Raw genomic sequence first — 27316 nt, 5'->3', positions numbered from 1 at the left:
AACAAAAATAGTAAAAGTCATATTTGCATTGCTTTAATTTAAATAACTGCTTTTTTAAAAAAATACATTCTTATCAAAGTGAAGTAATTTTTTGTATGTTTATTCCTAATGTTAAAGAATGCACTTAATTTATATCTAAAGAACTTTTGAGCATAAAGCATGCTATTAGTAGTGCTCTAAATGTAAAATGTTGAAGAAGCATTTCACAATTAAAAACATAAGAACTTACATATGCGTCTATCTGCCCATATACCTACCCTGTATATCCGTATATAAATATGTGCAAACACACATATATTTGCATACAGAAAAGCTTATTCACTCTCCACCCTCACCCTCATCTTTCATCCCTGTGCTGGGGCCCCTCTGCAGGCAGAGCCAGTGGAGGATTCCTGTCATGAAGTCCTATTCCAGTCTTCAGGACAAATCAGTGGCTTTAGTGATGGAGCTGTGGTCAGACATCTTTTTGGTCAATGTTGGGGTTAGGGACAAATGGGCATGGGATGAGTCAAAGGATACTGAACAAGACAGGGACCAAAACCGCGAGAAATCTGGGTAGAATCTTATCCACTAACTCAAGACGGTCTTGGAGTTCCGTTTTACTCAAGCAGTTGCAGGATGAGAAATTCACCTGTGATGCTGCATCACGGATTATTTATGTGGAGAATGTTTATCCCCATACAGGAAGGACTTCCAATACTGAAAATATAATTTTAAGCTAAAGTATTCTGCTAAAACAAAGCAAAGAAAGGGAATTCACAGCTCAGAAATGCTGGATGGAGATGTGAAACAACTTCCTCTCCTCCATCCCCACCAAGACAAAAAAAAAAAAAAAAGCCAAGCTAATGAGGGTTGCAAAGCTGTTAAAACACCAAGTGAAAGGCGTTAATGCTATTTCCAGTGACGTCACATCTTTCTTTGTTATTGTTCTTAAGTCAAATTGCTTGCTGAAACTGAGTGCTGCCCTCCTCTTAGCTCTTCCTGAGTAAAATGAAGAAAATCGTGAATAATTCATATCCAGAATCCTTTTCCTCTTCTTGCAACACAATGGGACTCAGCACGTTGAATAATAGGAACTTATCGAACAACTAATAGCAAAGCAAACTTCTGAATCTTCTTGCCTGAATGCCTGAGGAAAGTTTTCATCCCACAACTCCCTAGAAAAAGCGCCCCACCCAGCGGGACTGCACAAGGCATTCCCTTGAGAAACCTGGACATCCTGACAGCGGGTGCTGGACACTGCCCTCCCTGGACCACAGGTCTCCCCACTCTCCCTGAATTTTTCTCAGACCTGTTTACATCTTCCCTGGCCTCCCAGCCCCTCCTCTACTCTCTCACAAGCCCCAGCTGGAAGGAGCAGCGAGCGGGCAGTAACACGCTTGGGTTCCCTAATCCTCTGGTAGTTACTCACCAGGAGAGAGAAAAGGAGCTGCCTACAGAAGATGCTCCCTGGGGCGGCGCAGGCCACAGCCATCACAAGCAGTCCCGAAGGCCAGGGATGGCGAGCAGAGAAGAGGGAAGCCTGGGATGCAGATGAGGGCCCTCGGACAGGACTTGCTGCGCCACCTTGGCCCAGCTGAGCTGGCTTTGGAAGACAGTCAGGAGGCGCGGGACAGAGGACAAGAGGTGGCAGCAGGAGGATTGCTTTGCTCCTAGAGGCTGATCAGTCTTCCTCTTCCAATTCACTTCCCTCTGGATGTAAAGAGGTTTGCCCACAAGTGGGGAGAGTGAGGCGCAGGACACCCCAACCCCAGTCACTAGCTCCTCCTCACAGCAGCTTTCAAAATTTCCCCTGCCACTTAACACATAGGCCCAAGTGGGAGGGAACACCCTCCACCCTCAGCCCTCCTCCTTCCCCCCAGGTCCATGCGAGGAAGTCCTTCCCAGTCATTACCCCCTCCTACGGCCTCCCCTCCTTCCTGGCCTTATTAACCTGCCTTGCCCCCTGGGTACAACATAAATTGTGCACGAACTCCCTGCAAGGAGGTGATGCCTGCTCAGCTGCCATTGGCAGATCAGGGGACACAGCCTGTGTAATCACATTCAGCGTGCTTATCTCCTCATCGGAGCGGTTAGGTGTAGTCTGCCGCATCCTGCGCTCCGGCTCAGCCAGGGACCCAGCAACTTCGCGCATGCCTGTGTCTGCTCCCACAGTCTGTCTACTGTCATCCAAGAGTCACAGAGAACTCGCCACAGCGTACACCTCAGGAAAGCGAAATAGTGAAGAGTCAGATACAATTTCCACACTGCTTTCCCTTTGTTACACATGAAGCCATTTTTTTTGTCCTTATCTTATTTTCAAGGAAATCATGTCTCTCTAAAATCCCTTCATTCACCCTAACCACTTGCACATTGCATACAGGATTTCATAATCTGACCTAAGGATACAACGATGTCAGCAAGTTTAGGTTTTTTTTTAAACATTAATTTAATTTTTTAAGATTTATTTGTTTATTTGAAAGTCAGTTACACAGAGAGAGGAGAGGCAGAGAGAGAAAATCTTCCATCCCCTGGTTGACTCCTCAATTGGCCAGAATGGCTGGAACTGCACCGATCTGAAGCCAGGAGCTTCTTCAGGATCTCCCACGTGGGTGCAGGGGCCTGAGGACTTGAGCCATCTTGTACTGCTTTCCCAGGCCATAGCAGAGAGCTGGATAGGAAGTGGATCAGCTGGGACGAGAACCGGCGCCCATATGGGATGCCAGCATTGCAAGCAGTGGCTTTATCTGCTATGCCACAGTGCTGGCTCCTTAACATTAATTTTAAAACTCTTCAATTGGGGATAATTCAGTGAGTGAGCTCAAAAATTTTGATTGCACTCAGCAGCTGTGATGGAACTTAGGGGAGGACAGTAAAGATTTTCAGATGTTAGCTGCTTCCTTTGAGATATATAGAAAGAAGTGGAATTCAAAGTTACTGAACCACTGCTGCAAATTAGGATTCATGATAGACATTTCTGTGACTCCTCCCAACAGGCCAAAGAGGGCTCCTTTTAGGGGAGGATGAAATGCCATGGAGTAAGGTAAGTGCTTGCCCTTTGTGCTTAGACTTACAGAAAGTGGAGAAGCAGGTATTCCAATCCAGGTCTGTCTGCCACCAAAGCATTGCTCTTATTTTTATCTGCATGTTTGTTTCTGCAAGTTTTTAAAGATATACAACCAGTGGGGCCGGTGCTGTGGCGCAGTAGGTTAATACTCCGCCTGAAGCGCTGGCATCCCTTATGGACACTGGTTCTAGGCCGGCTGCTCCTCTTCTGATCAGCTCTCTGGTGTGGCCTGAGAAAGCAGTGGAAGATGGCCCAAGTGCTTGGGCTCCTGTACCCGCAAGGGAGAAGCTCCTGCCTCCTGGTTTTGGATCGGCTCCACTCCAGCCATTGCAACCATTTAGGGAGTGAACCAGCTGATGGAAGACCTCTCTCTCTGTCTATCCCTCTCACTGTCTTTAAGTCTACCTCTCAAATAAATAATAAATAAAATCTTTTAAAAAAGATATACAACCAGATTTATTAATTGAACAATTATCTAAGGGCCCCGATACCAGACACTGACCTCTGCTAGGAGAGAGCATTGTACAGGAAGAATAAAGAGGACAAAAAAGCGGGATTTTTTTAAAAGGCACATTTCTTAAAGGAGAACACACAAAAGAGTTTGAAAGATAGAGTAAAAGAGGCCTGCGCCACAGCTCACTAAGCTAATCCTCTGCCTGCGGCACTGGCACACCAGGTTCTAGTCCCGGTTGGGGCGCCAGTTCTGTCCCGGTTGCTCCTCTTCCAGTCCAGCTCTCTGCTGTGGCCCAGGAAGGCAGTGGAGGATGGCCCAAGTGCTTGGGCCCTGCACCCGCATGGGAGACCAGGAGAAGCACCTGGCTCCTGGCTTCTGATAGGCGCAGCGCTGGCTGTAGTGGCCATTTAGGGAGTGAACCAACAGAAGGAACACCTTTCTCTCTGTCTCTCTCTTTCTCTCACTGTCTAACTCTGCCTGTCGAAAAAAAAAAAAAAAAGATAGAGTAAAAGGAGGCACCATAGCCAATATTAAGTACCTGAGCAATTCGGAGAAAAATTAAAGGACAAGTTAAGAATAGACCATTGAATTCTCTGTTCAGAATAAATAGTTCATTTAAATATATAAATTTTCTATAATTGGTTTTTCCTTCATGGATTTATGGTCAGAGAATTCAAATGTAAAGATCAACATGACCCTTGCATTTCTTTAGTTTTTAGATTAAATTACATTAAGAAAATACACATATCTATTAATTTAATGAACGTGTTTTAAGAAAATAGAAGGACAAGTTTCAGAAGAGTTGTTTGTGCACAGCCAGCCTGCAGAAAGAGCTGGTTATGAATAGCCTCAAAGTCTCAAAACAGCCATTTACAGGTATAGCCACAATCTCCATCAGGTGACTCAGTTCATTCTAGGGCTATAGACTGACAAGGACGCCGTGCATGTTGATGAATCACGACAAGGCACTTCATGTTAAATGCACGTGGTTGAAGATAACAGAAACTACAACACTAAAGTCAGGAAGTGCGATCTCAGTACGAGAACAGTGTATGAGCAAAGAAAAAAAGAAATCTTGGCTATAAAGTCATTTGGAGTCCTATGGTAGCAAATATACTGCAGTGGAAAGCACCTTAAATTTCACTAGACTAGTAAGCTATCTGGATAAAGTGTTATTAAAAATTATGAGTACAGAATGTTATCTGGTAATTACTAGCAATGGTCTCTTAAAGCTGTTTTCATAGAATACTGATTAATTTTACATAAAGTGACCATTCCCAATTATTATCAAAACTACTGTCAGACTTATAAAGTGAAATGTCAGCACACATGGCTAGATGATTTAAACTCTATTCAGCATACACACCTAACTCAAACTTACTCAAGAGAAACTAAACAAAACAAAATTCCCTCATCCTTAAGGATAAGGAAATTTGCTAGGGCATGTAACTGGGAAGTTCAGGGGTATCCTAAATTCAGGCAAAAGTTGTCACCACCACTTAGCTCTGCCTTTCCTTGTGCTGGTTTCATTACCATTCAGCTTTCTCAATGCAGAGGCAAAGATGGCCACCAATAGGGCTAAAGATATGTTCTATTGGCTTAGCAATCCACTGTTGAAAGAGCATGCCTTTCTCCCAACAGTTTGAGCAAAACACAATTGACCCAGACCATTGACCCAGACCTTGCACATAAGCCAACAGTCATGGAGTAATAGCTACATCACATGCCCAAGAAGCCTAGAAGAAGCCATTGCCCCAAGACAATTGTGTGCTACAGTCAGGAGAAGAAAGAATAGCAGCTCAACAGACAAATCAACAGCTATTCACTAAGCTTACCTTTTCTTTACCATCATTTCAATATCAGTCAATTATCCAACCATTATTCATTAACACCTTCTACATGCTAAGCATTATCCATGGTGCTGGACGTGGTGGCTGCCCTTGTAAAGCTTAAAATTTTCTATAAGTATTTGTTTTCAAATCCCTAGAGAAGTGAATATAATACATTTTTAGGCCTGTATTCATTTCCTGCTATTTCTTTCAATTATTATTTTATTTGATGTTCTTAAAAGTTAAATGTTCAAAAGTATTCAGGTTTTTATTGCATGCAAATGAAATTTTACTATTAACTATTTATCTTATATGTTAGGAATTATATTATTAAATGTTGATTTTTTTTAAAGATTTATTTATTTATTTGAAAGGCAAAGTTGCAGAGGCAGAGAGAGAGAAAGTCTTCGGCCGGCGCTGTGGCTCACTAGGCTAATCCTCCGCCTTGCGGCACTGGCACACCGGGTTCTAGTTCCGGTCGGGGCACCAGATTCTGTCCTGGTTGCCCCTCTTCCAGGCCAGCTCTCTGCTGTGGCCAGGGAGTGCAGTGGAGGATGGCCCAAGTGCTTGGGCCCTGCACCCCATGGGAGACCAGGTTAAGTACCTGGCTCCTGGCTTCGAATCAGCGCGGTGCGCCGGCTGCGGCATGCTGGCGGCCATTGGAGGGTGAACCAACGGCAAAGGAAGACCTTTCTCTCTGTCTCTCTCTCTCACTGTCCACTCTGCCTGTCAAAAAAAAAAAAAAAAAAAAAAAAAAAGAGAGAGAGAGAGAGAAAGTCTTCCACCTGCTGGTTCACCCTCCAAATGGCCTCAATAGCTAGAGCTGGGCTGATCCGAAGCCTGGAGCTTCTTCCAGGTCTCTCACATGGGTGCAGGGGCCCAAGCACTTGGACCACCTTCTACTGCTTTCCCAGTCCATAGCAGAGAGCTGGATTGGAAATAGAGTAGACAAGACTGGAACAGGTGCACATATGGGATGCCTACACTGCAGGCTGCGGCTTTACCCGCTAGGCCACAATATCAGCGCCTAAATGTTGATTTTTAAAGATGAGAATATAAACTCACTATCTAAACTTGGCTAAGATAGAAAATTAGGAAAGAAATCACACCTATAATCTGAAAGTAATCATCAGTCTGCAGTCTAGTTTCTGTGTATAGGATTTTTGACACTTTTAAACTGTGCTACGAATGTAACTTTGCAATGTGCTTTTTCCCTTTAATAGTACAAATAATCTCCTATATCATGACATTTGTCCTATGTCTTTACAAGCCCTATACAAATACCATGTTAGTAACTGTAATAAATTTCTTCAAATAAATGCAACACAGTTGATCTATTTAATCACTTATTAATATTGTGCATCTAAGCTATTACTAGTTTTTAATTACTATAAAAACCTTGTTTATATATAAATCTCTTTCTCGAATCAGTATTATTTCCTGAACTAGAGTTTCACAATTGGAGTTCTATATCAAGATATAAGGGGTCTAGTGGTGCTTGGTGAATAAAATGGTTCAGATGCTGTGCTGCAGTTCTATGAGTGAGGATGATGGCTTAGAGTGCTACTATAAGTTGCCATTACTTCTTGTGTACTGAGAAATTATTAGAAAGCTGAAAACAGGAGATTGAAACTGTTCTGCATGATCATAGAAAATACTTTTTAGCATGGATAGAGAAGAATGTAGATTGTGTTGTCTTTTAGTGCAAGATTCATTTTCTCTATATGAATTTGAATTAGAAACCTTTGGAGATGTGTGTGAGCACCTGCACACTTATCTTTTTTATATTTTAAGTTTTTTTTTCAAAGTAACCTTTTATTTAATGAGTACAAATTTCACTTGCACACTTATTTTTCCCCTAAGATGGATCAAAGTTCTTAGCTACAATGCAAAACCCAAGGTTTACCATGCTTAGCTTAGAACACTTTGCTAACACTTGCAATTTGCCACTGTTCTGGAAGATACATACATTTTGCCAAAGGCCAACGGTGTTATTTTATTCTGTTTTGAATGCTAGGGAATATATTTTTGTACCATTGTGTGCTGCAGATTGCACTATTGGAGATGAGAGGGTGGATTTGAGGTTTGTCCTCAACTCTTAGGGTAGAAGATGACGTTTTCTTAATAATAAAAAAGGATATACAGAGAACAGAAAAAGGGTATGCAGGGACAACTGAAGATGGGATGCTAGGGCAAAGCAGGAGGTAGGAAGGATCCATGAAGGACTTCTTAGGTCTTAGGACTGTTTTATTTTATTTTACTTATTACATTCGAACTTGAAAAGGATTTTTATCCTTTAATTGTTTGGATTGTCCCTTATGTTGTAAAAAAAATAAATAAAAATGTGTGTGTGTGTGTGGAGAAAGGGAGAGAAAGAAGGGAGAACCAACCAAGGCTAGGAAGAGAATCAACACAGAAACCAAGCAATAGTAATAAAGTAGCCTACAATTTACATGGTCTCTAAGCAGCCTGAAAAATGCCCTGTTTATCTAACATATCTAACATAATAAAGTCTGGCAGAATATTTTAAAAAAATGAAATGCAAAGTATTTAACAATTTTTGTAGTCTTTTTAAAATAAATTAATTGTATACATCTCAATGAACTAAAATAGTAAAAAACAACACTTAAGATTTATAAATTATATGGAGCAAAAATACAGCCAGCAGTAATGGTAAACAAATTGATGGAAACACTCAACACTGAACATCTACTTAACTACAATATTGAAAATTAGCAAAAGGGGAAGAAAAATGCAAAAGGAGAAAAAAGACATGATGTAATGTGACAGAAAAGAGAAGTTGAAAAATTTGACTCGACTGCTTTCCCTGGGTACGTATCATGCTCTGCACTGCATCAAGATTTGCTCAAATAGAAGTGAAAAGCGACATTGTCACAGTAATTCAGAGAATGACTATACGACTGGGGATAAGGGATTGACACTTAAAACACTCAGGGTAGAAGGGCCAGGGAGGTCTTTCTAGAACTTTTGCATTTTGAGTCTGGAAGGGAATATAGTAATGTGCAAAATAAGTAGGAAAGATGTTTGACGACATAATGGCACAGTGAGCTAGATCGCCAGTGGTAGTAAAGCAATTCTGCAGAGCTGGAACACAGGGAAACACAACAAAATGGAGACGTTATTTCAGAGCTCATTAAGAAAAATACTGGGCCGGCGCTGCGGCTCACTAGGCTAATCCTCTGCCTTGCAGAGCCGGCACACCCGGTTCTAGTCCCAGTCGGGGCGCTGGATTCTGTCCCGGTTGCCCCTCTTCCAGGCCAGCTCTCTGCTGTGGCCCGGGAGTGCAGTGGAGGATGGCCCAGGTCCTTGGGCCCTGCACCCGCATGGGAGACCAGGAGAAGCACCTGGCTCCTGGCTTCGGATCAGCGCGATGCGCTGGGCCGTAGTGCGCCGGCCACGGCGGCCATTGGAGGGTGAACCAACGGCAAAAAGGAAGACCTTTCTCTCTGTCTCTGTCTCTCTCACTGTCCACTCTGCCTGTCAAAAAAAAAAAAAAAAAAAAAAGAAAGAAAGAAAAAAAGAAAAATACCAGTGATGAATTTGGAATAATCTCTCTGAGTTTTGCAATTTATTAATTTCGTGCTGTTATCTGCATGGTGAAAAATTTTCAAATCAAAGCTATAAGACAAGGACTTTTGAAACTGAATATTGAAGTTCTTTATGGTCTAAATAATTCAGATTCCAAATTTCCGAACTTTCAACAAATTTCAGTTAACATGAATGGCATAGAGGGGCCGGTGCTGTGGCTCACTTGATTAATCCTCCGCCTGCAGCATTGGCATCCCATATGGACACTGGGTTCTAGAGCCGGTTGCTCCTCTACCAGGCCAGCTCTCTGCTGTGGCCCGGGAAGGCAGTGGAGGATGGCCCAAATGCTTGGGAGCCTGCACCCGCGTGGGAGACCAGGAGGAAGCACCTGGCTCCTGGCTTCGGCTCGGCGTAGTTCTGGCCACAGCACCAATTTGGGGGTGAACCAATGGGAGGAAGATCTTTCTGTCTCTCTCTCTTACTGTCTAACTCTGTCAAAAAAAAAAAATGAATGGCATAGAGTGAAGGAATCTTTACTATTATAGTGATGTTACACAACAAATAGACAAAACATACATCACAAAGAATTTTTTTAGAATCTGTTTTTCCATTTTCATTAAGAAAGTATAACTTTCCACTGCTATAGTGTATAATATATAGAATAGAAATGTGATAAAGGAACGACAGTAACTCATGAATATTTTTGGACAACATAAGAATACACTTTTCCACTTTACTGTGGTATCCTTTATATTAATAAAGAGTGATTAACATTAAACAAAAGAAATTGCACCCATGAAAGAATACTTTTATAAAATGGCTTCAGTTAGCCACAGGGCTCAAATCATCATTGTGTTAGAGCACTTCTGAAATCAATTGCTAAGAGATAATTTCCCTGCATGGGGAAAATCCCGGGAAAATGAGTCTACAAAATGCTCTTTCGGGATTCCCAGGTCCCATTCTCAAGAGTCTGGGCTCAGGTTGCAGTGGGCTCAACATTTTGCCAGCCCCTGATGCTGCTATTCCGGAATGAATCCCCTAAATATTAGTAAGTACCTATTACGTTTCCAGTATACTGCCAGACACTGTGAGCAAAGTAAAATGAATAAGGGAAAACAACCAATGCCCTAAAAATGTATACAGCATTGTTAAGCAGACAAACAAAAGTTTGTATAGCACTGAATGAACGAAGAAAGTTATAATCACATGCTGAACACTGGCATAGGATGCAAGTGTTTCAGGCTTTCAGGAAAAGGTCATTCAGTGTCGACTGGGAAACTCAGAACACCAGGCAATCAGCACCTGTGAGTGAGCCAAATACTAGGTGACCTGTGGGGAATGCAAGCGTAAGACCAGGGGCCCTGAGTTGACACAAACTGAAACCACATGAAAAGCAAGGCGAGACACATCAAGGCTGCCCTCCTGTCCTCCTGGCTGTAAACGCAACCGATTTCAGAGGTGAGTGTATCCTGGAAATGGAGAATTAAATGTAAGGAGGAATTAGATGAAGAAAAGGGAGGGTGGGCAGGCAGCCTCTGAACCAGGAGGGACACAGGCATGTATGTGAAAGGGGAATGAGCGACAGGGAGGTGGGGACAAGCCAAGTCCAGGCAGAGACCAGCTTTATCCAGCTGATTTTTACCGTCTCCCTTCTTTGGGCTTTTAGGGCCTCTACTCACGGTATAATAAAAGAAGCAGATGAAACAAACATTATAACACAGCATGACGAAATAACTGTGTCAGGATGCCGTGAAAGCACACAGGGGAAAGGTAACTCAACGCAGGAGATAAAGAGAACAGTGGGAGTAGATCTGATTTGTCACAAGGAGGACAGGGTGTTTGAGCTGAGCTTGAAAAACAGACAGAAGTTGGCCAGATAAAGAGGCCAAAGGAAGCTTGTTCATCCTTGAAGCATTTGATCAGCACCCACAAATGTGGAAGAACTGTGTTTATTCAGGGAACTGTCAAACTTCACTATGTGGGCAGAACTTGAAGCTGTATCATGTGAAGAGTGGTTCAATAGTTGGAAACTTTTGTCCCACCCCCTCTTCTCCCCTCAAAAAGGATTCAAAGGTCACATTATCTGAGCAGGCTTCAAAAAAATCATGGAAAACTCACATTCTCTTTTAATTCCATTTTCTCCCAACTTTTTGAAGCCCCCTCATGTAATATTCTTTGCAAATATTTATCACATGGGCAAAGCTTACACGTGATTTTTATTCTTGTTATGTTTTAGAACAGCTTTAGGTTTATAGAAAGATTGCAAAGTGCAGAGTGTGCCTATGTATTTCATACTTGCCTTCCCCTATTACTCATATCTTATATTGTTATGGCAGATTTTTTAGGATTCAAAAATCAAATATCAATATGAAGGAAATTCAGAAAATTTATGGAAAAAGGAAATTAACGGGTTTATTTTGGTGCAATTTTGAAATCTATGCATTTTTTCATAAAGCACATTTTTTATGAACTTTTAAAAAATGAATTCCTTTTCTAGTTGTTTTTAAATTTGTTTATTTCAGAGTCAGAAAAACAGAGAGAGGAATAGATAGACAGACAGGTAGGCAGAGATAGCTCCCACCCCGGGTTCACTTCCAAAATGTCCACAACAGCCCAGGCTTTGACAGGTTCAAGCCAGGAACCCGGAGCTCAGTTCACGTCTCCTATGTGGGGGGCAGGACGGAGCCACTGGAGCCATCCATCACTTGCTGCTTCACATTGGCAGGGTGCTGGCATCCGGAGAGGAGCTGAGGCTGGAACCCAGGCACTGCCACATGAGATCTGGGCATCCTACCCAGCACCTTAACCTCTAGGTAAAACATTTGCCCAGTTGTATTTTGTTTCTGTAATTGTGGATTAGCATGTAATCCTTGCACACTTTTCAACATATATGCATAGTTGAAACTGACCATTCTGGGCACTCAACCTTTCCATTTCCTTATCTTTTATTTTTCCATTTACTTTTTGAAAATCTTACTGGTGCGTGGATTTCAGTCTTCTGTGCTGAAGTAAACTTTTAATTCCATTTTCCATGAACTTATTGAAGTACTATTGTAGAATATTATTAACTAAAGCTCATTGTTCTTTTCAGATTGATATAATGTCCTTTTCTATCCCAGGATCCATCCAGAATACCACATTACATTTAGTTACTCTGTCTCAATAGCTGCCTCTTGGCTCTGAAGGTCTCTTGTACTTTCCTTGTTTTTGATGACCTTGGCAATTTTGAGGAGAACTGGACAGGTATTGTATGTTCTACAGGAACTTGTCTGATGTATCTCTCATGCTTAAACAAGGAATTTCACATTTTCATCACATTATATCATAATACAAATATAAATATGACATCTCACACTTGTTTTGAAACATGCTAAGAAGTAGAAAAATGTTCAAAGGGAAATAATTAAAGAGAAAGATTTCAATACACTATTAAGAAGGACTCAGGATTAAAAGGAAGGAAGTTGTTTGCTTGAGTTCACAGGGCCTGGAAGTAGCCAATCAAAACTCAAAGCCAGTTGTCCTGATTCAAATCTATTGTTTTCCATTTCGTTGAGTTATAGTGGATATGAATAGGACTGAGGCCTGTAAAGTTCCCCCTGCAGCTGCTAGTTCTGGGTTAGCACTGATTATGCATGTCTTCTCTGAAATCTGTGCTCAGGGAACTGGTGTTGGCAGCTCGAAATCAGTTCTGGTGAGAGTACTTGCACAATGGAAATCACAAGTGTTCTGCATAAGTGTATCTGTAATTTTTTTTTTCCTGGAAAGTTGGTTAAACATTAACCAGCATAACACTGATTGTTCTATTATTTGCTTTATTTTTAGACCTGAATAAACTTATTGTATCTCAAATTGTGAGTGTAAATATACACACACACATACATGCTTCACTTTCTTATAGAAGGTAAAATAGATTAACCATGGTGAGCCTCAGTAAAAGATCTATCTTCAGAAGGTTAAGATACCCAAGTGAAAAAACACCCATAGGTAAAATGGTAGAATACTCTGAAAAAAGGAAAAATAAAGAACAAAGCCCCACAGGTTATTGTCCCAAAATATGTTGTTTTGTTATTGTTGGTGGTGTTGTTTCATTCGTTTTTGTTTGCTTTGTTTTCGTGTTTGCTAAGCCGCAAGATATTTATCTCTTTATTCTAGGTTGCAAAGAGAAATGTGTATTTCCAGAAGCCCAGCCTGATTTGAGAAGTGCAAATGCATGTAACACACTGTGAATCAGAACACTATGTATAGTGCACAGATTTAAACTAGGAAAGTACAAAAGGATTTGATCCCTCCCCACCCCATGCATCTGGTCTTGGTAGCTACCATTTGGTCCCTGGCTGAAAGACACATGTCTAAAAAGAGGCAGCTCTGTATGGAGTCTCCTTTGGAGGCCGTTGAAAAGGCCAACCAACAGAATAGAACACTCTTCCCACTCCAACTAACTCCCAAATGAGGATGAGAACGAGGTATTCTGGTAGAGGTGGCCGGAAGGAAATTGAAAAAATTATGCTTGATTATATAGCATTATATGCCCAGACTATAAGAATGACGATTAAGAATTCCAGGGGCAGGCATTGGGCACAGTGGTTATGGTGCTATTTGCAATACCTATGCCATATGGGAGGGCCTGAATTTCAGTCCCAGCTCAATCCTGACTCCAACTACCTGCTAATGTGTTCCATGGGAGGCAACAGATGGTGGCTCAAGTAGCTGGGTTCCTGACACTGACATGGGAAACTTGGATTGACTAACTGACTTTAGCCTGGCCCAGCTTTGGCTGTTGAGTGTGCTTGGGGAGTGAACCACCAGGTGGGAGATCTGTCTCTCTTTCAATTAAAATAAAAATAAAAAATAAAAATTTTAAAAAGAAGAATTCCAAATTCATTTGAATAGGAAATAGTGATTCCTAACTGGTGAGGGGAAAAAAAGAAATATTCCCCTGAAGAAAAATATCATTTCAAAGATCTTCTTAGTGTTTAGGATTATTACACATAACACAAATATTTTACAACTAATTTATTGATTTGATATCCTGTGTGCATCTATGAAATCTGTGGAAAACATATTTATTCTTATGTATATTGCAAATTGGTTCTTGAATGTCCTGAAAGGGGCCACTTGATAAGCTAAATAAATCTACACACTAGGACACACAGAAAAAGTAGACAATTTTAAGAGAAAATTTTTTTAACAACACGTAGTATTAGAATGAGTTTGAGAAAATTTTGTCATTAAGCACAAAACAGACCCGTCTAGCTAGTTTGCATTTTATTGGATGTACTAGATTAGTGTTTCCTAAATTCAACCAATTATCAAAAACCCCTGGGGTGCTTGTTTAAAGTACAGATTCCACAGACTTACTGAATCAGATTCTTGAGGGAGTGGCTCAGGAATCTACAGTTTTAACAAGCAACCCAGTTAATTTTGATGAATAGCCAAGGATAATAAACACTGCCCAGATGGAGGTTCTCAACCTCACACACTTCAATCGATGCTACAGTCTGAAAAAACATCCTGATGACTGGGGCCTCACCTCAGGCCAATTAAATCAGAAGTTCTGACATTGGAGCTCAGGTACATGTGTTCGGAAAGTCCCTCCCGGGTGATTTTAATGTGCTAGTAAAACTGATTTCCACAGGCCTGGCTAGATAATATGTTAACCGAATGCTACTCTGCAACAAAAGTCAATGAACTCACAAGCAAACTGTCCAGTCTATGAATATCTATAGAAATTTAGAAGAAAGAGTGCCAAATTTAGGGGCACTTCTGAAAGTTTTCTGGAATAAGATCTATTCCTTCTGCTTCTTATTTCATTCACTTTTGAATAGAGAAGTAGAAGGAAAGGAGAAATTAAAGAGGAAGAAATCTCATGCATATTCTGCGCATTTAAAATCTCTAAGGACAGCTCATCCGTTCCACTAGCATTTTAAACTTTCACCCATCTTTGTGTGCAATATGTATGTTTGCTATTTAAGAATTTCTTTTGAATTTTTTATCATCTAGTCTTGTAGAGAAAAGGTATTCCTTTAACTCAAAATAAACAGATAAATAAAAAAACAACTAGGATTAATAGTTTGAAAATGAAATAAATTTTGTGTCCATTTTAGGTTGACTATAAATGCCATTAAGTTCATTCAAGAAAATATGGAAATAATATAATCAACAGGTACAATTTAAAAAGCTATATATTTACTTGTAACTGCTTTCTTTGGACACACAGAGAAAATACCATACTTTGCACTTATTGATTTAAGATTTATTTTGCTTTCACATTCTCTGTGGTGTATTCAAGTTTACAGGTTCAATGAAACAAACTATAGCATTTTTGTTTTCTATTGTTTTTGGGATACACTGCAAACTATAGGTGAGTATGTACATTTGTGTGTATTCATTTCATTTAATACAATACTATAAATATTTCTGAATTTATATTTATGTTCATTTGTTGTACCTCCTGTAGTGAAATACCACAAACTGGGTCACTTAAACAATAGAAACGTACTCTCTCACAGCTTGGCAAGCCAGGGTTAGTTCCTTCTGAGCACTGTGAAGAGAGGATCTGCTCCTATCCTGTCTCCTTGGCTTGCAGATTAAATGACCGTCGTCTCCCCTAGGTCTCTTCTTATCTTCTTCCTGTGTGTATAATGGTTCTGAAAAGTTCATGGAAATGGAAGTAAAAGATAACTTTGTATTGGTTCTCTCTGTGTGTCTTTCTCTCCTTCTCTCTCTCTTTGTAGCTCTGCCTTTCAAATACACAAATCTTAAAAGTGGGGAGGGGACACTGTTGTGGTACAGTAGGTTAAGCCACTACCTATGATATCAGCATCCCTTAGGAGCACCTGCTCAAGTTTCAGCTGCTCCACTTCCTATCCAGCTCTCTGTTAATGCACCTGGGAAAGCAGCAGAAGATGGCCCAAGTGTTTGGACCCCCAAAACCCACCTGGGAGACCTGGATGGAGTTCCTGGCTCCTGGTTTCTGCCCCATCCAGCCCTGACCATTGCAACCCAATTAGGGAGTAAACCAGTAGGTGGAAGATCTCTCTCTCCGTGTCTCTTCCTCTCTTCCTGTAACTCAGTCTCTAAAATAAATAAATAAATAAATATTGTTTAAAAATATAACCTTATACTGTTGTGATTTTTTTAAAAAATCATGCATACAGGGGTCTTCAAAAATTTATGGAAATTCATATTATGAAAAAGTATGCATGGATATCAAAAGTTATTTGTACCAAGAAAAACTTATCTTTTAATTGAATGTGCCCATGAAATTTTTGAAATAATGTCATGTCTTTGCACTTCTAATGCTTCCTACCTAGTGAGACCTCCAACAGGCCCCTGAATGAATTAATTATAGATTGAAATAATTTGACTAGAATTACTTTGTGTGATATGATAAAAATATAAAACCATCTGAAACTGCTAAGCAAAATACCAATAACAGATTTGCATTTTAAAAAGTGAGAAGGCTTTGCAATTTCTCAGTCTGAAGAAGAGGGATCATAAGTAAAGCAGTAGAAACAAGAGAAAGGAAAAAGAGGAAACAGAAGATCCAAGAATGACTCTTGTATAACATTGGCTGATGAATTACTTCTCCAGGAAGTGCAGTGATATGAACTTGTCGTAGTTGGAGAAGATACAGGCAGTTCCTCCAGGTTATACAAAATCTAAGAAGTGAAAATTAGCATCTGGAGTTTGGGACTGAAGGCTTCAGTGAAAACATGGGTATAGGAACCATTTACATTAGGTTGAAGTAGTTGGAGACATTGACCCAGACAAGCTAAGTCAGAGAGAGTGTTTAGAATGGGAAGAAAAAGGAGCAGGAACAGAGAAAAACTGTAGAGATAAAGAGTTTGGCAGAGAAGTCAGAGAAGTACATATATAATTTGAGGAGCATAGTTAGGAAGAAAGGAGAATTGTCTCCCAAGAATTTCTAGGAGAGGTAGTGATCACTATAGTTGTCAGGATTCCTGAATTCAGACAAGAAGAATGGACAGAAGCTAATGATGACAGAAAAAGAATGTATTGTGGGAATTTTAGGGACATCATGGAATCAATGGAAAAGCTGATGAACCAGAATTAGAAAACTCAGAAGAGTCAGGGAGACTTTGCTATAAGAAAGCATAGTGAATGCGCAGTCACAGCATCATCTATCCATGATCTTACATCTGGCAACACCACCACAGGACACTTGTCATAAGATCTCAAACACAGTCCTAGTACAGCCTGGAATATCATCTCACCTACTCTCAGTCTTTGTTTCCATTGCTCAAGTATCAAATCCCTAGGATTCTCCTAACTCAGGATGCCAGAAGGCAGGAAGAGGGACTTGCTCCCTTTTGCTCTGTCTCCTGCTAAGTTGTTTGATGGATGATTCCCTACATTAAAAATAAAAATAACAGCTCTTTAATGCTCATTATTATATTTGAGTCTCTGTTCCAAGCACTTCATAGACATTAATCTATTCAATCCTTACAACCACCCTACGTGATTAGAATTATTTTCCATTGAAAGAGAGGTTAACCTGAGAAGTTGAGAGGCTAAATGGCTTGCCAAATATCACACTTCAGCAAAGTAGTAGAACAACTATTTCAACCCAGTCAAATTTCAGAGTTCTTTTAAGGAAGGGTCACGATGACTAGCACATGTACGCAACAACAGATTTGTTGACAATTTGATAAAGCAATGTGAGGACCAGAGCAGGTGGGCTCTTGAACAAATATAGAATCCTTAGACTTGGTTAACAATAACAGAGTACCAGTTGAGATTTGAAATTTGGGGAAAGGAAGGGAGAATCAATGGAGATGCCCTTTTAAGTGTACATAGGCAGAAAAGGAGAGTGACTTTGAAATATACCAGGTCTTGATTTCAATTTTGCTCAGAATAAGTAAGGACATTACTCTAAAGAAACAAAATGAGGGGGTCGGCACCGTGGCTCACTAGGTTAATCCTCCGCCTGTGGCGCCGGCATCCCATATGGGTGCCGGGTTCTAATCCCGGTTGCTCCTCTTCCAGTCCAGCTCTCTGCTGTGGCCCGGGAAGGCAGTGGAGTTTGGCCCAAGTGCTTGGGCACCTATACCCTCATGGGAGACCAGGAAGTACCACCTTGCTCCTGGTTTCAAATTGGCGCAGCTCTGGCTGTAGCGGCCATTTGGGGGGTGAACCAACGGAAAGTAGACCTTTCTCTCTGTCTCTCTCTTTCACTGTCTAACTCTGTCAAATAAATTTTAAAAAAAGAAGAAACAAAATGAGGATAGAGATTTATCAACAAATGGTAGGTCTTTGCAGTAGCCATTAGCTAGGGACCATGAATAGGTGTGTACTTTAATCTCCATTTTAGTAATTATATCTATCTGTACTCAACAGATCAACTGAAGTGAAGAGTACATAAATACAGCTTCAGGTTTATTTGTTAGATCCAACAGAAACCCAAGGTTGGAAAGTAAGAAAGTAGATGAAGTTATAAACTGTAGTACCTGAGCTGAACAAATAGCATCATCATTATATTAACCACCATTGTAATGGTAATAGTAATCATTCATTGAATAGTTCCTATGCATCAGCATACTGTTAAATACTTTACATATATTACCTCAAGTCATGTTCAAAACAACTCCATAAAGTTGGTACTGTTATTATCCCATTTTATAGACAAGAAAACTAACACATACAAAATTCAAATAACTTCTCCAAGATTAGAGGGCTGAGACAGTATATGGTGAGGCAGGGTTTGAATCTACTTGACATTGCCTCGGACACTATGAATGGAATAAAATGTAAGAATCAAAGCTTAGGATTTGGAAAGCAGGTATAATAAAGGTAAGGGAGTGAGAGGATGGAGTTATAGCACAGGGATCATGGTCAAAGAACAGGGCATTTGAGTTTATTATTTTACCCTTCAAGGAGCTGTGGGTGACAACAAGTTCGAAAGTTCCTATGGAAGAGGTGAGTCTGCTTAGTATCCACGTCTACACAAAATGGAACACAAAAGCAGAGGGTGAAAACTGGTAGAAAGGTAATTCTCCCTTTTAAGCCCTGGCCAGGGAGTTCTGGGAGACATTTCATAAGGGTGTCAGAAGTTCACAAGGAATTGAGCATCAGCCACCTGCAGGGACAACCGACTTCAGGAAAGTGCCCGTGTACTGCCCTTTTCTTTTCCCATGTTTCTCCACTCTCCCTCACTTCTGCCATCTGGGATTGCTTCCCACATAAACACCCTGCTCACAAGACTCCAGCTTGTCTCAGGTTCTGCTTGTGGGAGAACCCAGGCTAACACAATAGGAAGTATCCTACAAGACAAACCCTCAGGATAGAACATTCCTTTCTAGAGGTGAACTGCCAAGAGAAAGGGGGTGGATGAGAAAGAGGGAGGAAAATTGACTATTTAATCAGTTGTAAGGGCTGGTGAGGCTAGAAATTCAGGTGATGTTGCTGCTGTAGAATAGTTATAGTTGTATTCCTAAGTCTGAATTCTGCAGAGCAGCAGGCTGGCAACACAGAAATTCTATGTTGCAGTCTTGAGAAGAATTCCTTCAGTTTCAAAGATATTCAGTCTTTGCTCTGTTTTTTTTTAAAGAAATTTATTAATACATTAGATTCTTAGGGTCACAAGAAATGCATAGTTACTACAATACAATTCTCATCAACTCTCATGTTAACATAAAATGAATATAAAGAGAACAGATTTGTATTCAACCATTTCATAGACACAAATCTAAAAATATAATCCTTCCTTCTTTTCTTTCTCCCCTCACTCTTTCTTTCTTTTTTTCTTTCTGCATTAAATTTATTGGATAAGACACATCCATGTTATGGAGGATAATTTGCTTTACTTAAAGTCTACTGAATAATCATACCTAAAAATACCCTTACGCAACATTTAGACTGGTGTTTGACCAAAGAGTTGACACTATAGTCTAGCCAAGGAGATGCATAAGAGTAACAATCACAGGTTTTAGCACATCCTTATGAGGAAACACAATCTCTGCTCTGGAATTAGCTTCTACATGAAAGGAATTGCAAGCACTAGTTTACACTAGTAGGAACAATGAGGTCAAATCTGGAGCTGGTATTAGGAATAGAGAGGTATATATAACAGTGCATAAGGGAGAATTTTTTTGATATGAGAGTACTATTCTGTAATAAGGATTTAATGTCCGGGCAGGCACACTTGCAGCTGGTCTTAACATGCTGCTGAGAATGTTCCTTGAAATTTAACATGGAAATGATCCATAGTAAATAAAGTGGAGATGTTAAGGGCTGGAGGCTAGAAGGTTTGGGAAGTGGAAATATTTGAATGAGTTCATTATGTGAGACAGTAGAACCCATCGTATGGTTATGTTCCTTGAGAAGGGTAGAGGGCACTACTTAAACTAAGGGAAGGAAGAAAGCACTGATGTGAGGATGTTGCATCTTTAAATAAATGGTGATTCTCCTCTATAGACTGAGACTGAGCATAAAGGATGCTGGGACCTCTCCTTACTGACAGTGGGATAATAAGATTCCAAATGGTAGAGGCCATATGTGAGTTTGACATACTTCTCACAATGAGTAGCAAGGCTAAAGTGGTAATTAACACACGGGGCCCAGCAATATCTGGGGTGATGGATAATGAATGAAGGGGTCCTGAGAGTTTAGATAGATGATGAAAAAGTCATCAGATGATGGCAATAGTACATTTGGGATTGGACCCAAGAAGACCCAGGTGACAAGGAAGTTATATGACCAGAGGGTTCATTTCTCATGGCACCTATTGCATTTACATTCATGTCTGTTTCCCAACTAACACATATAACCTCATGGGGGTTAATTATGTTCAACAGATAGAGCAGGGTGAAAGATCTGCCTTTGGTTCACAGACAAGTCAGTATAATGTATTGGAGCCAACTGTAAATGGACTGTTGCTATGTTATAGCTCTACTCAGGGCTTTTCTGGACACAGTGGTGAAGGAAAATTATCCCAGTGGATAAAACCAAAGCAGTATAATTGGAGGAAGACCTGGCCTGAAGTACAGATATTCCTGAACTTCTAGACAGCGATTAAATGGCTAGGGTGGTTGGTTGGGATCCTCAAATAGATGAGATTAGTGCCAGAGTTGTGACACAGAGGGTTAAGTTGCTGTTTGTAATGCCAGCATCCCATATCAGAGTGCCAGTTGAGTCTAGGCTGCTCTGCTTCTGATCCAGCTTCCTACTAATGCACCTGGGAAAGCAGCAGAAAATGGTCTAAATATTTGAGCTCCTGCCACCCTTGTGGCATACTAGGATGAAGTTCCTGGCTCATCTATTTGACCTCGTCCAACCCTGGCCATTATGATTGTGGCTAATTTGGGGAGTGAACAGGCAGATGGAAATTTCTCTCTCTCTCTCTCTCTCTCTCTCTCTCTCTCTCTCTCTCTCTCTGCCACACACACACACACACACTCCACCCCACCTACTGCTGGTCTGCCTTTTAAATAAATAAATAAATAGAATATTAGGGAAATCTGAGAGAGTGATGGTGATAATAGTGGCAAAAATAAACAAGGATGTCTAGATCCATCTGCTAATATTAGTTCCACCTCATCATCTAAACGGTGTCCTTAGATAACATACTGTGTGCAAAGTGACCAACCTTTCAGTTGTCTTTTCTGTTCTGTGTCTATAACATTTCTCTATTTGAGAAGCAGTGTTGTTTAGACAATGTTGGAGAGTTGAAGTACTATTGTAGTCACTAAAGGCTCAATATGTATTATGATCTGAGAAGCATCCTTTGGTTCCTACCTGGCCTCTACCATAGGACATTGTATTTTAATTGGAAGTTGCTAAGGTCTACAAATGTTCATTGATTAATCAATGTCTTTAAAATATTTAATCTTCGGGGCTGGTGCTGTGGCTCAGCAGGTTAAAGCCTGAAGCACTGGCACCCCATATGAGCGCTGGTTCTAGTCCCGGCTGCTCCTCTTCCGATCCAGCTCTCTGCTATGGCTTGGGATAGCAGTGGAGGATGGCCCAAGTTCAGGAATATCTGTACTTCAGGCCAGGTCTTCCTCCAATTATACTGCTTTGGTTTTATCCACTGGGATAATTTTCCTTCACCACTGTGTCCAGAAAAGCCCTGAGTAGAGCTATAACATAGCAACAGTCCATTTACAGTTGGCTCCAAGGACCCCTGCACCCACGTGGGAGACCTGGAAGAAGCTCCTGGCTCCTGGCTTCGGATTGGCTCAGCTCTGGCCATTGAGGTCATCTGGGGAGTAAACCAGTGGATGGAAGACATCTCTCTCTCTCTCTCTGCCTCTCCTTCTCCTCTCTGTGTAACTCTGACTTTCAAGTAAATAAATAAATCTTTAAAAAATTTAATCTTCCAATTCAGGTAAAATCTGAGACTCTCAATTTATTATTCTACCTTTATTAGTAAAAATTATCAGTGATTGTATTTTTAACCTCATTAACTTGCTATATTTTATTGTTGTTGCTAATAAGATCTCTTTTCAATATCTATTGCATATGTTTATTTGAGTCTGTTCTTGAGTAAAGGTACCTAAGAGGTGTAAGTGGGAAATGAAATCTGGCCATAGTCTTACCACATCAAGCCATGAGGCCTGTGGTAAAGTTGTGTCTACCAGGAGAAGAGTTTCTTTTCCTGTTTCACACAAATGCACCTGAACATTATGTCCTCTGTGAGAGCTCATATTTGTGTATATATATATATATATATATATATGTATATATATATATAAAATGCTATAATCTGGTAATGTTTATATTTTAAAATTTATTCATTTTACATATTTTTTCTTTTTCACTCGTTTATAAGGTTTTATTTATTTATTTATTTATTTAAAAGTCAGAGTGACAGAGAGAGAAGGGGAGAGAGGGAGAGAAAGAGATCGTCCATCTACCGATTCACTCCCAAAATGTCCACCACAGTCAGGGCTGGGCCAGGACAAAGCCAGGAGAGAGAAACTCTCTCAGCGTCTCCCACCTGGGTGGCAGGGAATCCAAACACTTGGGCCATTATCTGCTGTCTCCCAGAAATAGTAGTCGGAAGCTGGGCTGGAGGTGGTGGATGAGCTTGATTCCAGCTACTCAGATATGGGACACGAGCATCCCAGGCAATAGCTGAACACACTGCATCTCAAAATGTCTGCCCCTTTTTCATCCATTTTTAATTTTTTAAAGGTTTATTTATTTATTTGAGAGGCAGAGTTACAGAGAGAGGGAGAGAAAAAGAGAGGTTTTCCATCCTCTGGTTCACTCCCTAAATGGCAGCAGCGTCCGGAGCTGGGCCAATCCGAAGCCAGGAGCCAGGAGCTTCTCCCCGGTCTCCCACGTGGGTGCAGGGGCCCAACACTCAGGCCATCTTCCATTGCTTTCCTAGTCCGTTAGCAGGGAGCTTGATTGGAAAAGGAGCACTGGGACTCCAATCAGTGCCCACATGGGATACCAGTGTCGCAAGCCACAGTGCTGCGACTTCATCTATTTTTAACAAAAATGCTTTTAATTTTCTTTCTTCATTAAAACATAACACATTTGCTTCGAACAAAGTTCCACAGGGATGCAGAAATAGTAGCTGGTACTATTCGGTTTCTAGGTAACATTTTATCCACCAAGACCTTGTCCCTCACAGTTAACAACTTTAGGGCTACTCTCAAAACCTTATAAGGAAAACACAAGGATTTATCAAGAATGACTAAATCTACATTCTGTGATTGGAGCTGTAATCACTTGACTACAAATATTTGTATAAAATAAATTGCAAAGATGTGTTTCACAAAGATTCCTGTGAAGCATAATCAACCCTCCATCAATCATTTACTAATTTAACACCCAGCCATGCGTTGATTGCCATGTTATACAAAAATGGCAACAATTGTTCTCTCTTCCTTTTCCAATCCTTTCCAATTTCCTCTCTTTTCCTGTTTTAAGTCTTGTTTCACTTGTCAGGATAGTGTTAAGTAAAGTGAGATGAAGCATTCCTTCTTCTGCCTGTCGTCTGCACTCTTTACATGAACTTGGTCACCATGAGTGGCAAAATCCCAGAGATGAGCAAAAATTCTGTGTCTTGCACTCCAGTGGACAATCAGCTTGGCTATTTACCATCATCTGTGGCTCTAAGTGCTCAGCTCAGGACTCCTTGGGTACACCTACTACAATATTTCAGTTTCCACTCTCCAGTCATCACACTGAACTTTTGACTTTGCTGCTGTCATGCATAACCCAAGCTATCATCCTCCCATCTCTGAGACTGACCAGGGCATTACTGTGTCATGGTCAAGAGTGTCACACTGTGCTCCAGATCTGGCAGCCTTTCTTCACATCCATTTCTGCCATCCCGGCTCTACTTAGCTGTATTATCTTGAACAGGTAGATTAGTAAGCCCATGCCTCAATTTTCTTGTCTGTCTAAAAGCATAATAATAGTCTCTACCTGATAGGTTCTTGTGAGGCTTATGCGATAATGTGTGTGAAGCATGTAATTAGTGTGTGACATGTAGTATGTGCTCATTATTTATTATATACTAAATTGGGAAGGGAAAAAGAAGACCCACTCATTCCCAAGTCAGGACAACCTGCAGCTGTCTTTCCATGGTGTTCTTGGTGTTCCCATAGTCTGCTATGTGCATTTCTAAAACTCACCTGGGACCATTCTTTCTCATATATCAATGAGAACTCACAGTGTGCAGTTTTTTATAGTCTTTGTCCTTGGCCACAAACCACCCTACAGAAATGTATGGGCACATCAGGCCTCCCTGTAGGTTTAGAGACACGAGAGTGGATGTTAAGAGTTAGGAAGCAAGAACAACAAAATAAACCAAACCCATATAATTTTAGAAGTACATCCTAAAATCCTATCATTTACTCAACCACATAACAAATGTTTCTTAGTGGCTTCTGTCATTCTCAGCTCTGGCCCTTGCAACAGAACTTGAATTCCTTCTCATTTCTTATTCATTTCTCTTTTACTCTGGGTCCGACCTTTTTCTCTCTTCTACTCTAAATTTATGGTTATTTTTAAAGTAAAGTTGCAAGTGGTTTACGCATTTCATCATCCTTGTTTCCATCCAGTCCTCGCTTCATGAAGTCTTTACCTGTTTTCATCAACAAGCTTATCTAGGTATTTCCTAAAAAATGATTATTCCCATGGCCAGAGTTGTGGCATAGAGGGTAAAGCCACCTACCTGGGAGACCCACATAGAGTTCCAGATTCCTAGTTTCAGCCTGGCCCATCCCTGGTCATTGTGGCCATCTGGGGAACAAACCAGCAAATGGAAGATTTTCTCTCTCTCTCTTCCCCTCTCCCCTTCTCTGTTTCACTGTTTCTGTAACTCTTTCAAATAAATAAATACATCTTTTTAAAAAAATAACAATTCCCTCCTAAAACAAATCTCTGGTGCAAAATGCAAACATTACCTAACTATAGCTGTCAATCACCCATAGACAAGTTTAAGGTTGCTTGCTGGGTTGAGAAAACTGTTAATGTTAAGATAATGTACTTATATTCCTTGATTTAAAAAAACAATTATGTGGCATAGCGGGTAAAGCCACCTCCTGCAGTGCCAGCATCCTATAAGGGCGCTGGTTCGTGTCCCAGCTGCTCCACTTCCCATCCAGCTCTCCGCTATGGCCTGGGAAAGCAGTGGAAGATGACCCAAGTCCTTGGGCCCCTGCACCTGTGTGGGAGAACTAGAAGAAGTTCCTGGCTCCTGGTTTCAGATTGGCGCAGCTCTGGCAGTTGTGGCCAATTGAGGAGTGAACCAGTGAATAGAAGACTCTCTCTCTCTCTCCCTCTCTCCCTCTCTCTCTCTCTCTCTCTCTCCATCCCCCTGCCTCTCCTTCTCTGTGTAACTCAAATAAATGAATAAATCTTTTTTAAAAAACAATAATGCTATTAGGAATAGCTGCTCAATTGTGTCAAACAGACATCTTATGAAATACATTGATCCAAGAGACAGCGTCTTATTCCTACAGTTCTCCCATGTCTTCTTTAAATCAACTACTATATTTATTTCAGAATTCAATGTTTCCTAAACAATGAAAAAAAAATCTTTGCTTTCCTAAATCCAAAACTCAAAACCTTGCTCAAGTTTCAAATCGATTTTTTTCCTTTTTTAGTAGTATTAATATAAAGGGAACAGATTTCATGAATTCGATAGATACAATTCTAAGGATAAGTATACTGCCTGCCCTTCCCCTCTCTCTGCCTGCAACCCCCTTCTTATTTCTTCTTTTCCCTTTAGTTTTGCAAAGACATAATTTCAATCCACTATATAATCACAGGTTTAATTCACCCCTAACCACAATATTCAACAAGTAAAAAGTAGGGAGATCACAGTTTCACAGGAGCATAAATAAGGGCTAAAACCAGTATCATGTCACATGATGTCCTTTTCATTCCTATCTTGTTTTTGTATCCTATATTAACAGCCACATATCAGAGAAAACATATGATATTTGTCTTTCTGTGACTGCATAATGATTTCCAGTTGTATCCATTTTGTTGCAAAAGACAGGATTTCTTCCTTTTTTATGGTTGAGTAGTATTCCATAGAGTATAATACCACATTTTCTTTATCCAGTCATTAGTTGGTGGACATCTGGGTTGATTCCATATCTTAACTATTGTAAATTGAACTGCAATAAACATAAGAGTACAGATAACTCTTTCATATGTTGATTTCACTTCCCTTGGGTAAATTCCCAGGGGTGGGATGGTGGGGTCATGTGCACACCAAGTTTATAAACCTAGATGATAAGTCCACTTGTTTAGACACACAAAAAAAGTAATGTTTATAGAGCTTTGTATTCATTCTTAATACTATTCTATGTGTTTTATATTGGTGAATTTATTTACTTCTTGTAAGATGGGAATTGTTGTGAGGAGTGAATAAAATAACTGGCATAGTCACTGATGCTATTGTTATTGGTTTTTTAAAAGATTTATTTATTTATTTATTTATTTGAAAGGCACAAATGGGGGGAGATAGAGACATATATATGTATAATATATAATATGTAATATATATGTATAATATTATATATATATATAGAGAGAGAGAGAGAGAGAGAGCTTCCATCTTCTGGTTCACTCCTCAAATGGTTGCAACAGCCAGAACTGGGCCAAGCTGAAGCCAGGAGCTTCTTCTGGATCTCCCACGTGGGTGCAGGGGCCCAAGCACTTGGGAATCCTCTGGTGCTTTCCCAGGCGCCTTAGCAGGGAGCTGGATCAGAAGTGGAGCAGCCAGGAAGTAAATTGGCATCCAGATGGGATGATGGCGTTGCAGGTGGAGGCTTAACCTTCTATGCCACAGCTATGGCCCTTATTTTTTATCTTTTTATTTTTTTTATTTTTATTTTTATTTTTTTTTGCTTATTACATTTCTTTTGCAATGGATGGAATTTTTCATCTTTTTTTGTTTGTTTATATATTTCTTTTTTTTTTTACTTTTATTTAATGAATATA

At 40.3% G+C, this 27316-nt stretch overlaps 1 protein-coding gene and 1 long non-coding RNA gene across 4 annotated transcripts in view; one reads left to right on the top strand and one right to left on the bottom strand.

Annotated features, from left to right (window-relative positions):
- Positions 1–1778, bottom strand: part of DSC1 (desmocollin 1) — a 31968-nt gene extending 30190 nt beyond the window's left edge. For both annotated transcript variants that reach the window (XM_002713481.6, XM_008261174.5), the window contains exon 1: positions 1412–1778. In XM_002713481.6, coding sequence (XP_002713527.3) covers positions 1412–1474 — 63 coding nt within the window. In that variant the 5' untranslated portion in view covers positions 1475–1778. The remainder of the gene's footprint in view (positions 1–1411) is intronic.
- Positions 1779–10188: 8410 nt separating this feature from the next.
- LOC108177138 (uncharacterized) overlaps positions 10189–27316 on the top strand; it is a 135957-nt gene continuing 118829 nt past the window's right edge. The window contains exon 1 of one of the 2 annotated variants that reach the window (XR_016214074.1): positions 10189–10336. This is a non-coding gene — a long non-coding RNA (uncharacterized LOC108177138). The remainder of the gene's footprint in view (positions 10337–27316) is intronic. The other variant, XR_016214075.1, reaches the window with a different exon arrangement.

Source organism: Oryctolagus cuniculus, chromosome 10 (genome assembly GCF_051225735.1).
Source record: "Oryctolagus cuniculus isolate XC-2025 breed Fujian yellow rabbit chromosome 10, ASM5122573v1, whole genome shotgun sequence".
NCBI classification, from domain to species: Eukaryota; Metazoa; Chordata; class Mammalia; order Lagomorpha; family Leporidae; genus Oryctolagus; species Oryctolagus cuniculus.
This window is presented reverse-complemented; position numbering and strand designations above follow the sequence as displayed.